Source organism: Mandrillus leucophaeus, unplaced genomic scaffold (genome assembly GCF_000951045.1).
Source record: "Mandrillus leucophaeus isolate KB7577 unplaced genomic scaffold, Mleu.le_1.0 Scaffold26, whole genome shotgun sequence".
NCBI lineage: Eukaryota > Metazoa > Chordata > Mammalia > Primates > Cercopithecidae > Mandrillus > Mandrillus leucophaeus.
Window position 1 is genome coordinate 1,828,926 of NW_012102698.1, and position 11,779 is coordinate 1,840,704.

Sequence of the window (11,779 nt, forward strand, 5' to 3'; positions counted from 1 at the left end):
GTGAAACCCCGTCTCTACTAAAAATATAAAAAACTAGCCCGGCGAGGTGGCGGGCGCCTGTAGTCCCAGCTACTCGGGAGGGAGGCTAAGGCAGGAGAATGGCATAAACCTGGGAGGCGGAGCTTGCAGTGAGCTGAGATCCAGCCACTGCACTCCAGCCTGGGTGACAGAGCGAGACTCTGCCTGAAAAAAAAAAAAAAAAATGAATTTTTTGTTTTACAATTGATTTAAGATACTTAAAGTTCTGGCAAGCAGAGCTGGGATATTGGATGATTCAAGTGGCAGGAAGTCTGCTCCAGGAAGGGACAGCACCATATTCATTCATTCATTCGTTCATTCATTCATTCGTTCATTCACTCACCTGCTCACTAGCCCAAGCATTTGCTGAGAGCCTGCCCTGTGCTGGGCACATCAACCCATGATGCTGTTGCCTTCCCATTCGTCAGAAGACACGGGGCTGGGTAGTACTTGAAGGTTTTCTGAATGTCTAGGAAAAGCCTTTATTGGAGTCACATGAGAGACAATGCATTTTGTGAATTTAGGCAAGACAGTCCCCACTGCTGACTCAGTTTCCCCCCATGTACGTTGGAACTAGTTGGTCTCAGAGGTCCTTCTCGGCCCTGACATTTTGTGGGTTCTGTGAGTCTAAAATGTGGGCAGATGCTGGCCATGGCCTTGGGGAAGGGGAGCTGCTGGGCCTCTAAGGGCTGCCCCAGGGAGTCTGACTACAAGAGGGGCCATGGAGGGGCCCGGCAGACCTGGGGTAAGTCCCACTTTTGCCCCTTAGAGCCTGGTGAGCCTGGGCACCTCCTCCCCTCTCTGGCTGGGGTTTCACTTGACCTAAATAGGTAGGGTTGCCAGATAAAACATAGTATGCCCAGTTAACTTTGAATGTCAAGTAATCAAGAAATAACTTCCGAGTTTATGTCTCAAAGTATAAATGCCGCAGTGTCTGAGGATGAGCTGGTGTTTGTGAGGGAAACGAGGGAAAGCACGCTGGGGCGGAAGTGGCAAGGCCAGTGCCCCTGGGGCTGTGGTGCCAGACTCTGTGGGTGACCTGCAGGGAGCGTGGCCAAGCACCCCACAGGGTCCCCACGCGCTTGTCACACCCACTCTGCTTCCAGGAGGAAAGAAGAGATACCTGCCACCGACTTCCCGGAAGGACCCCAAATTTGAAGAACTGCAGAAGGTACAGCAGCGTCCACAGCCCCGGCTTCCCGGGGTGCCTCTACTTGGCAGACCAGGCAGCGGCCTCCACGGGGCGGGGACAGCAGGCCGCCCCCATTCCTTGACCTCAGGCTGGGGTGTAGCAACCCCCAAAGACCCCTGGGAGGCCTGTTGAATGGAGCAAGTCACCCACAGAGCCTGCATGAACAAACATCTATTGAGCACCAACTGTGTGCCTTCACATACACCATCCCAGCAACCACATGCGATTTGAGGGGAATCTATTGTCCCCTACATCCTGGGGACAGGACAGACAACGAGGCTTAGACAGGTGACCTGATCTGTCAGGGGCACGCAGCTGCCCATTACGGAGCTGTGGTTTGACACGAGCTGCCAGCCCCTAAGCCGGTGTTCCTCCCCAGCTTGGCTGCCCAAGGTGTAGGAGAACTGGTGAGGTGGTGGCGGTGGGCCTGGGTCACCCGTGCTCAGTTCTCTCCTTGGTCATGGGTCTGCTGCTATGGCCACTGGACCAGCTGGGCACAGGTGGACTCCAGGCCTCTGTTTCCCTCAGCCTCTGTGTCTTCAGTCTCCACATGGCCTCTCTGTTGCCTCCTCCAGGGAGGCCTCCTTGCCTACACCATCTTCCATACCCAGAGGCTTTCTGGGCCATTTTCCATCATCCTTCCTATTCCCTCCATCTATCCACCTTTCCCACCTTTGGCCAGCACACCTGGCCCAGCCCTGTGCCTGGCACTGGGGACACTATCTATGGTCTTGTCTGGAAGATCTGGAGGGGTGCTGACACATCATCCCAGCTCAGGCTCCTCCAGAGGCTGATCCTAAGACAAGGATTTGGGTGCCAGTAGTTGAGTTGGGAGGTTGTGCCAGGAGTCATGGGAGGGAAGGGACCAATACATGGTTAGTGATGGAGCTGGTCATGGTTCTGGGGGCTCAGGCCTGCTGGGTATCCTGGAGCCAGCATAGAGCAGGCTCAGAGCGTTCCTTCCCGAGGGGCAATGGAGCTGGGGTTTTAAACACCACCCCGTGACAACCTGCTGACAACCTTTAGTGAACAGCTGCTCTCTGAGAAAGGGCTGGGCCTTGATTCCCTGGCACTCTGACCTTTTGAGCACAAGCAGAGTGGGGACAGCTTTGAGCAGAGCTGCAGGTGGGAGCTGGGCCAGTAGGCACCAGTCAAGGAAGGGGCAGGGCACCAGCAGTCCCTGCATTAGCTTCCTAGGGCTCCTGTAACATGTGACTGCAGACTGGATGACTTAAACCACAGAAACCTATTGTCTTACAGTGCTGGAGGCCAGAGGTTATCAACCAAGGGGTTGGCAGGATCGGCTCCTTCTGGAGGCTCTCAGGGGGCCCTATCTCCTCCCTTCCCCCGCAGCTCTGATGGTTGCAGCATCCTGGGCTCTCGGAGCTGTGGGTGCATCACTACAATTCCCACCTCCATCTTCATGTCCAATGTCATGTCTCTCATTTCCTCCTGGGACCTCAGTAGGAGCACCTTTAACATCCATATTTCTGCAGGCCGGACATGGTGGCTCATGCCTGTAATCCCAGCACTTTGGGAGGCCGAGGCAGTTGGATCATGAGGTCAGGAGACCGAGACCATCCTGGCTAACACGGTGAAGTCCTATCTCTACCAAAAATACAAAATATTAGCCAGGCGTGGTGGTGGGCACCTGTATTCCCAGCTACTCGGGAGGCTGAGGCAGGAGAATGGCTGAACCCGGGAGACAGAGCTTGCAGTGAGCCGAGACCATGCCACTGCACTCCAGCCTGGGTGACAGAGTGAGACACTGTCTCAAAAAAAAAAATCCATGTTTCTACTGACCATCTCTTCAGGGCAATCTAGGCTTTTTCTATCAAGTGTTCATTGTCCAATTCTTTCCATTCCCCAAGCCACTTCCCCATTTTTAGGTATTTGTTATGGTAGTACCCCACTTCCTGGTACTAAAACCTCACACATGATAATGACAGCCCCACGCTGCTCAGGTTTGTGATGAAGAGAAGCAGGGAGCCTGCAGGAACCCAGAGCATGCCCCTGACTGAGCCTGGGAGATCGAGGAGGGCTTCCCAGTGGAGGTGACATTTGACCAGGTCTTGAAAGATGGGTAGGAGTTGGCAGGCGAGAGGCAGGCGTTCCAAGCCAAGTGTAGGGCCAGGTGAGAAGCCCCCATCCCCCTAAAAGTTGTCCCCTTGGGGCCTGCAGGTGCTGATGGAGTGGATCAACACCACTCTCCTCCCCGAGCACATTGTGGTCCGCAGCCTGGAGGAGGACATGTTCGACGGGCTCATCCTGCACCACCTATTCCGTAAGTGGCTGTTTCTGGGGCTGCCTGGGCCTTGGCCCCATCCCCCTGACCTGGCCCCTCCAGGCCCTACAGCTGGGCTCTCTCCCTCGGTCCCCGCAATGACCCCGGGTTTAGGCACACCTGTCTCACTTTCTAGATGGGCCTGGGCTGGGGAGATGGAGGCGCTGTCCATGGCCCATGAGTGAGGGGGCCGAGCTGGGGCTCAGGCTGGGGCTCTGACACCTGGGTTGGTGACTTTTCCACCACACCACACTGCCTCTCCAACAGTTATTGAGTGCCTACTGTTTTGAGGTGCTGGGAGGTAACAAAAGAACCCATGGTCCCTGCTCTCGGGCTGTCCCAGGCTGCTGGAGAGAAAATAGGCAGTCCTGGGTGGCTGGGGACAGGGCTGGGCTCCTGCCTCCATGTTCCTCCTCAGTCTGGAAAGCTCCAAGGGGCTTTGCTGGGGGTGTGCATTCTCAGGGCCTGCTCCTGGCCCCGGGCAAGTGTCCCCACAAGCCCCAGAGTTACCCTCTCCCTTTGCCCTTGTGTGGTCATGTCTGGTCTACGCATCTCTTCTGCACACAACTGTGGTCTTGGAGGCCACGGATAGGCCCGATTCCATGTCCTCAGCACTTCGCCTGGGGCCAGCCTCCGCAGTGTTCGCCGAGCTCTTTGGAGATGGGCTGCACAATTCCACTCAGGCGGCTAGCACTTCCGGGCATGTCCCATGTAGCAGGCGCAGTTCATCCTCAGAACACCCCTGTGCTGTTACTATCCCCATTTAACAGATGACGAAAGGGAGCCTCTGAAACGCTCATAATTTGTCCAAGGTCTCACAGTTAGAGAAGCAGGGGGTTCAGGATAGAAGCCTAGGAGTGTAGGCTTTAACCACAAGGCCACACTGCCCTGCAGAGATGAAGTAGACACAGCTGTGCAGAAGAGCAAGGGCTGCAGGCACAGGCTGATCAAGGTGAGGTGGGCTGTCTTGACCAGCTCAGGGGGCTGAGACTTGCTCACATCATGTGGCCTGCATGCCCCACCAATTCCTGGGAGCTGGAGGGCATACCTGGTTGAGGCTGTGGGTGTGGCCCAGAGTCCAACACCAAGAATGAGCTCTCCAGACCCATGCTCTCTGAAGCGCCAGGCAGGCTCAGCCTCCTGGAGGGTCCCCAGGTGCTCTCTGAGCTGCCCCCAGCCAGGGGCCCTCACCACCCTCTCCTGCCTCCAGAGAGGCTGGCGGCACTCAAGCTGGAAGCAGAGGACATCGCCCTGACAGCCGCAAGCCAGAAGCACAAGCTCACAGTGGTGCTGGAGGCCGTGAACCGGAGTCTGCAGCTGGAGGAGCGGCAAGCCAAGTGGAGCGTGGAGAGTACGTGGGCCGCAACCTAGCCACCCTGGGGGAATGTGGGGCCACTGGGGTCCTTCTTCTCACCCACCAGGCTTCTCACCCACCAGGAAGGCGTGCTCATCCTCCTCCCAGCAGGGGTACAACCTGGGAGTCAGGAAGGAGGTAGAAGCCTCGGGCAGCCACAGTCAGGCATCTGGCAGAGCAGCCAACAGCCCAGCACATGTCTGTGCCCCAGAGGGTGTCACTGCAGCAAAGTGCAGCCCAAGGATAGCAAACGGTTTTGTGGAGAATGACAGTCACTGCTGAGTTCCAAGCACCATGGTCAGCCCATCCTCACTCTCATTTCGTTAACGTATTGGAATATCTGCAGGCCCTGCTAGTACAAAAAATGAGTGTGCCTGGCCGGGCACGGTGGCTCACGCCTGTAATCCCAGCACTTTGGGAGGCCGAGGTGGGTGGATCACCTTAGGTCTCAGGAGTTCGAGATCAGCCTGATCAACATGGTGAAACCCCATCTCTACTAAAAATACAAAAATTAGCTGGGTATGGTGGCAGGTGCCTGTAATCCCAGCTACTCAGGAGGCTGAGGCAGAATTGCTTGAACCTGGGAGGCGGAGGTTGCAGTGAGCTGAGATCGCACCATTGCACTCCAGCCTGGGCTACAAGAGTAAGACTCCATATCAAAAAAACACCAAAAAACAAAAGAGTGTGCCAAGCACCTAAAATTCCCTACCCCACCTGGTTCACAGTTTGGTATAGATTTCTTTCCCTTCAGTTCTTTATATCCCCTCAACCCCCATCCCGGATGAGAAAACTGAGGCTGAAAGAAGTTAAGCAGCTTCTCCAAGGTTGGGCAGTGAGGGTTTAACAGAGTCAGTTTTCAAACCCAGGTTTTGTTGGGTCACATGCGCCTGCATTCACAACCTGTAAGGTCTCACAATCAGTAATTGAAGTTGATGAAATCAACCTTGAATTAAGTCACACTGAGCTGAAACCTAATGATCGTTCAGTCAGTGCCTTCCCAGAGGTCACTTGGTTGTTTCCGATTGTAAACAGTGCTGCAGTGAACATCTTTGTCTAGAGCTCCTTCCACAAGGTAGATCGTACCCCTGGGCTATATTCTAAGAAGAGGGATGACGGGGTGAAGTGTGATGATTTTTAGGTTCTGAACTGTATCTCCAGATCTCTGCTCTGCAGAAGGCTGGACACAGACCTCCTTCATCTGCAGATGGTCGTTCTGACAATGATGAAGGCTGCATTTGGCTGCACGTTTTGGCAGCCCCCTGGGCTCTGACCTGTCTCCACTCTCTTCCCAGCCATCTTCAACAAGGACCTGCTGTCCACCCTGCACCTCCTTGTGGCCCTGGCCAAGCGCTTCCAGCCCAGCCTGTCCCTCCCAACCAACGTCCAGGTGGAGGTCATCACCATTGAGGTAGCAGCTGGGCCCCCAGGGATTTGTAAGCAGAAGCTGAACGTCTTGGGTCCCCATTGCCCACCCTGCATGGGTGGAGTTGGCTGGGGCAGGGCTCACCCAGGGTGAGTTTCAGGGAACCCTGAGAAATAGAATCCGGCCAGGACGGCCAAGGGGTGCTGTCTGGAGCTGGGGACAGGCTGGTAAGAGTCTAGTGGGGCTGGCAGAGGCCTGGGGACATGAGGAGGTCCATGGCCGGCCAGCTCCACTTGACCTCAGCAGAGGGCATCTGGTTGGCAGAGGCTGAGGCCAGGGGTTGTCAGGCCATATCCCTGAGCCATGTGTGGCCATCTGTTCATAGCCACAGGGAGCCTTCACACCCCTGAGGCAAAACTACTACTCTCACCATGAGGGTGCTGTCTCTGGTTAGATCACTGATGGCTGTGACAGTGCCCCGTTCTCCTCTTTCAGGAAGCCTTCCCAGGTTTCCCCACCCTCAGATGTTCTGTCTAGCGTGTGGCCTGCCTGTGCTGCAGTTAATACCCAGGAATCTGCACTTCCCTCTCCAGACAGACCCTGAGCATCACAATAGGGGGCCCCACCTGCCCTACCCCAGCCTCGGGTCCCTCATGCAGAGGGGCTTCGTGCCTGAGGGCTTACCTCTGACTTGCCCCAAGAGAATAAGCCAAGTTTGGCTAAACCTAGTCAGAGTCATTTCTACAATTTTTTTTTTTTTTTTTGAGATGGTGTCTCGCTCTATTGCTCAGGCTGGAGTGCAGTGGCACAATCTCGGCTCACTGCAACCTCCACCTCCCCGACTCAAGTGATCCACCTCAGCCTCCTAAGTAGCTGGGACTACAGGTGTGAGACACTGTGCCTGGCTAATTTTTTGTATTTTTGATAGAGATGGGGTTTCACCCTGTTGCCCAGGCTGGTCTCGAACTCCTGAGCTTAAGCCATCCACCTGTCTTCATCTCCTAAAGTGCTGGGATTACAGACATAAGCCACCACACCTGGCCTTCTACTGTTTTTTAAAACCATTGATTATAATTCCCTACTAAGCACTTGTGTGGCTTGGTCTATACTGCCAACATAAATCAGAGGTGACTTCATTGATTCACTCCTTCATTATTCATTTGTTCATAGCCACATGCTCTGATACGGCCCTCCTCCCGCCGTGAGACTCTGGGGATGCCTCGGGGAGTGAGGCAGACACATCCCCAACCTCAAGAATCTTGGGGGAAGAAAGACAATTAAGCCAGGAGGCTGTCCTGAGGAGAGATGATGCAGAGCAAACGGGACACTGGGGTTGCTTTGGGCCCCAGAGTTTTCCGGATTATTTAATTTCCTTCCCCTTTATTTTTCTTAGAGCACCAAGAGTGGTCTGAAGTCAGAGAAGTCGGTGGAACAGCTCACTGAATACAGGTGAGGGAGGACGAGGGCGCGTGGATGGGGCTGGGGCTCACAGCGGTGGACGGAGGCAGGGCGGGGCCCGGGCAGATCTGCCCAACCTTTGTGGGAAGGGCCCTCACACTCTGTGACTTTTTCTCTACCTGTGTTCCACGGTAGCACACAGGACCCCTTTCATTCCAGCTTCCAATCAGGTCCCTGCCTGGCCCCTCCCAGCCACCCTGCTTTGTTCTCTAGGGTAGGGGGCCCTGGGTTTGGGGCACAGGGGCCAGTGAATCTGTCTCTCTAGTGTGAGCAGGATGTTCCTCTTTCCTTGCAAAGCTGTAAGAGTCTTAGAGGCCCCTGAATGGCCAGGGGCTGGCCGTCTTACTCTCCACCCACTGGGGGGTGTGGCCATCCTGCTCCCTGCCCACTGGGGCATGGCCACCTGCTCCCCACCTACTGGGACATGGCCATCTTGTTCACTATCCACTGGGGTTGGCCATCCCGCTCCCTGCCCCCTGGGGCTGGCCATACTGCTCCCTGTCCACCAGGGGTGTGGCCATCCTGTTCCCTGCCCACTGAGGGCTGGCCATCCTGCTTCCTGCCCCCTGGGGCTGGCCATCCTGCTCCCTGTGGAGCAGAACAGGTGGGGCCTGGAGAGGGATGGGCCCTAGGGGCTGCACACCTGCCAGCAGATCCACCTTTGCTGGCTTCCATGTGACGCTGACTCACGACTCTCACAGGGATGCAGCCAAGTTGCTGGCCAGGTGGGGCTGCCATCCTCTGAAGGCTTGGCTGGTGCTGGAGCTGTGTGGATAGCACATGGTGTCTGTCCCTCCTGGCAGCCTTGGCCTCTGTGCTGAGCCCAGGTCTCTGTCCCAGGCTGCTGGGCTCTGCCCCGTGGGGCCCAGCTCTCTTCTGGAGGGCTGTGGTTAGAGAGACTTGGCCTGCCCTGGACCTACAGAACTTCTCTTCTATGGGATAGGGGTGGATCTAAAAACCAAAAAAAAAAAAAAAAAAAAAAAAAAAGAAAAATTGTTCAAAAACAATAAAAATGGGGTGAAAGAAGCCAGACCCAAAAGAGAACACATGGTATGGTTTCATTTTCACGAACTTCCAGGACAGGCAAAACCAATAGATGGCAAGAGAAATCGCAGCTGTGGTCAGTGTAGGGAGGGAGGGGATGGAAGGGAGAACACGGTGTGGGGGCGGGGGGTGCTGGGAGGGTCTGCAGCATGTAAGTGGGGGTGATCACACAAGTGTGTATGTGTGAAACGCACAAGCTGTAAACGTACGACTTGTGCACTTTATGATATGTGTGATGTATCTCCCTCAGAATGAAACAGGAACCACAAAACCAGCAAAATCCTAATGTTGCTAGGTGTGGAAGCCTCGGGGAAGGGCACGAACCTGTTTCTGTCCTTTGCTTCCTACAGAGACCTTCTCTGCTATCTGCCCTACCTACAAAGCTGCCGGGAAAACCACAGCATGCCGGTTTCTTTGCAAGCTTGCCAGCACTGATGCTTGTCATATTGAGACATTGTAGGTTTGCAGGGTTTTTTTTAACCATTTGTTTGCTTTTTCCACCCCCTGCACAGCACAGACAAGGACCAGCCTCCGAGTGAGTACTTTCTTCATTTTTGAAAATCTGTTCCTGTCTGATGCCTGTTAATGCAGACGAGTCTTGATGGAGAGTTAATTGCTGAGCATTCTCTCATTTGCCCGTCGCCTGCTGTTTGTATCTCAAGCCTCATTCTTATTCACTTGTCCCTCTTTCTGTCTGTCCATCATGGAGCAGGCTGCTCTTTCTCATTATACCGTTTCTGTGGGGAGAGAGATTTATAATTCACATAGGCAGTGATGGTGGAGTCTGTTAAATGTGTGGGCTCTGGAGTCAGTGGTCTGTGCTCAAACACCAGTATTCCCACTCATTAGCCACTTAAGTTTGGGCAAGTACCTTAACTTGTCCGTGCCTCAGTTTCCTCATCTATAAAAGGGCACTCACCTTTTAAACTGGCAGTGAGGGTTAAAGGAGATAATTTGTGAGTGTGTTCAGCATGTGGGCAGTGCTCAGTAGTGAGTGGGCAATAATGTGGCATCGACTCTTCTGACGGAGCTGTTCACCAATCAGTGGATTGATCTAGTTGCTACTTCTTTCATGCATCCATTCCTTTGTCAGTGGTCTGGCCAGCTCTTCACCCACTCATCCATTCATCCATTTATCCATCTATGGATCCATCCTTTCTTCCATTCATCTATCTACTCACCCACCTATCCACCTACTCACCTATCCATCCATCCATTCATCCATCCATGCATCCATCAGCCCATTCTTCCATTCATCTATCCACTTACCCACCCATCCATTTATCCATCCCTCCATCCATCCATTCATGCTTCCATTCATCCATCCATCTACCCATCCATCATCTATCCATCCATCCACCCACCCACCCATCCACCCACCTGTCTCTTATACACATCTAGATGCAGTTAATACCCAGGAATCTGCACTTCCCTCTCCAGACAGACCCTGAGCATCACAATAGGGGGCCCCACCTGCCCTACCCCAGCCTCGGGTCCCTCATGCAGAGGGGCTTCGTGCCTGAGGGCTTACCTCTGACTTGCCCCAAGAGAATAAGCCAAGTTTGGCTAAACCTAGTCAGAGTCATTTCTACAATTTTTTTTTTTTTTTTTGAGATGGTGTCTCGCTCTATTGCTCAGGCTGGAGTGCAGTGGCACAATCTCGGCTCACTGCAACCTCCACCTCCCCGACTCAAGTGATCCACCTCAGCCTCCTAAGTAGCTGGGACTACAGGTGTGAGACACTGTGCCTGGCTAATTTTTTGTATTTTTGATAGAGATGGGGTTTCACCCTGTTGCCCAGGCTGGTCTCGAACTCCTGAGCTTAAGCCATCCACCTGTCTTCATCTCCTAAAGTGCTGGGATTACAGACATAAGCCACCACACCTGGCCTTCTACTGTTTTTTAAAACCATTGATTATAATTCCCTACTAAGCACTTGTGTGGCTTGGTCTATACTGCCAACATAAATCAGAGGTGACTTCATTGATTCACTCCTTCATTATTCATTTGTTCATAGCCACATGCTCTGATACGGCCCTCCTCCCGCCGTGAGACTCTGGGGATGCCTCGGGGAGTGAGGCAGACACATCCCCAACCTCAAGAATCTTGGGGGAAGAAAGACAATTAAGCCAGGAGGCTGTCCTGAGGAGAGATGATGCAGAGCAAACGGGACACTGGGGTTGCTTTGGGCCCCAGAGTTTTCCGGATTATTTAATTTCCTTCCCCTTTATTTTTCTTAGAGCACCAAGAGTGGTCTGAAGTCAGAGAAGTCGGTGGAACAGCTCACTGAATACAGGTGAGGGAGGACGAGGGCGCGTGGATGGGGCTGGGGCTCACAGCGGTGGACGGAGGCAGGGCGGGGCCCGGGCAGATCTGCCCAACCTTTGTGGGAAGGGCCCTCACACTCTGTGACTTTTTCTCTACCTGTGTTCCACGGTAGCACACAGGACCCCTTTCATTCCAGCTTCCAATCAGGTCCCTGCCTGGCCCCTCCCAGCCACCCTGCTTTGTTCTCTAGGGTAGGGGGCCCTGGGTTTGGGGCACAGGGGCCAGTGAATCTGTCTCTCTAGTGTGAGCAGGATGTTCCTCTTTCCTTGCAAAGCTGTAAGAGTCTTAGAGGCCCCTGAATGGCCAGGGGCTGGCCGTCTTACTCTCCACCCACTGGGGGGTGTGGCCATCCTGCTCCCTGCCCACTGGGGCATGGCCACCTGCTCCCCACCTACTGGGACATGGCCATCTTGTTCACTATCCACTGGGGTTGGCCATCCCGCTCCCTGCCCCCTGGGGCTGGCCATACTGCTCCCTGTCCACCAGGGGTGTGGCCATCCTGTTCCCTGCCCACTGAGGGCTGGCCATCCTGCTTCCTGCCCCCTGGGGCTGGCCATCCTGCTCCCTGTGGAGCAGAACAGGTGGGGCCTGGAGAGGGATGGGCCCTAGGGGCTGCACACCTGCCAGCAGATCCACCTTTGCTGGCTTCCATGTGACGCTGACTCACGACTCTCACAGGGATGCAGCCAAGTTGCTGGCCAGGTGGGGCTGCCATCCTCTGAAGGCTTGGCTGGTGCT

General features: G+C 54.5%; 1 protein-coding gene across 2 annotated transcripts in view; it reads left to right on the top strand.

Annotated features, from left to right (window-relative positions):
* The window catches only part of PARVG (parvin, gamma), a 36,368-nt gene that overhangs the window by 7,606 nt on the left and 16,983 nt on the right, over positions 1–11,779 (top strand). For both annotated transcript variants that reach the window (XM_011984020.1, XM_011984019.1), the window contains exons 4-9: positions 1,125–1,189; positions 3,392–3,494; positions 4,705–4,845; positions 6,141–6,256; positions 7,605–7,660; positions 9,226–9,248. In XM_011984020.1, the coding sequence (XP_011839410.1) occupies positions 1,125–1,189; positions 3,392–3,494; positions 4,705–4,845; positions 6,141–6,256; positions 7,605–7,660; positions 9,226–9,248 (504 nt within the window). The remainder of the gene's footprint in view (positions 1–1,124; positions 1,190–3,391; positions 3,495–4,704; positions 4,846–6,140; positions 6,257–7,604; positions 7,661–9,225; positions 9,249–11,779) is intronic.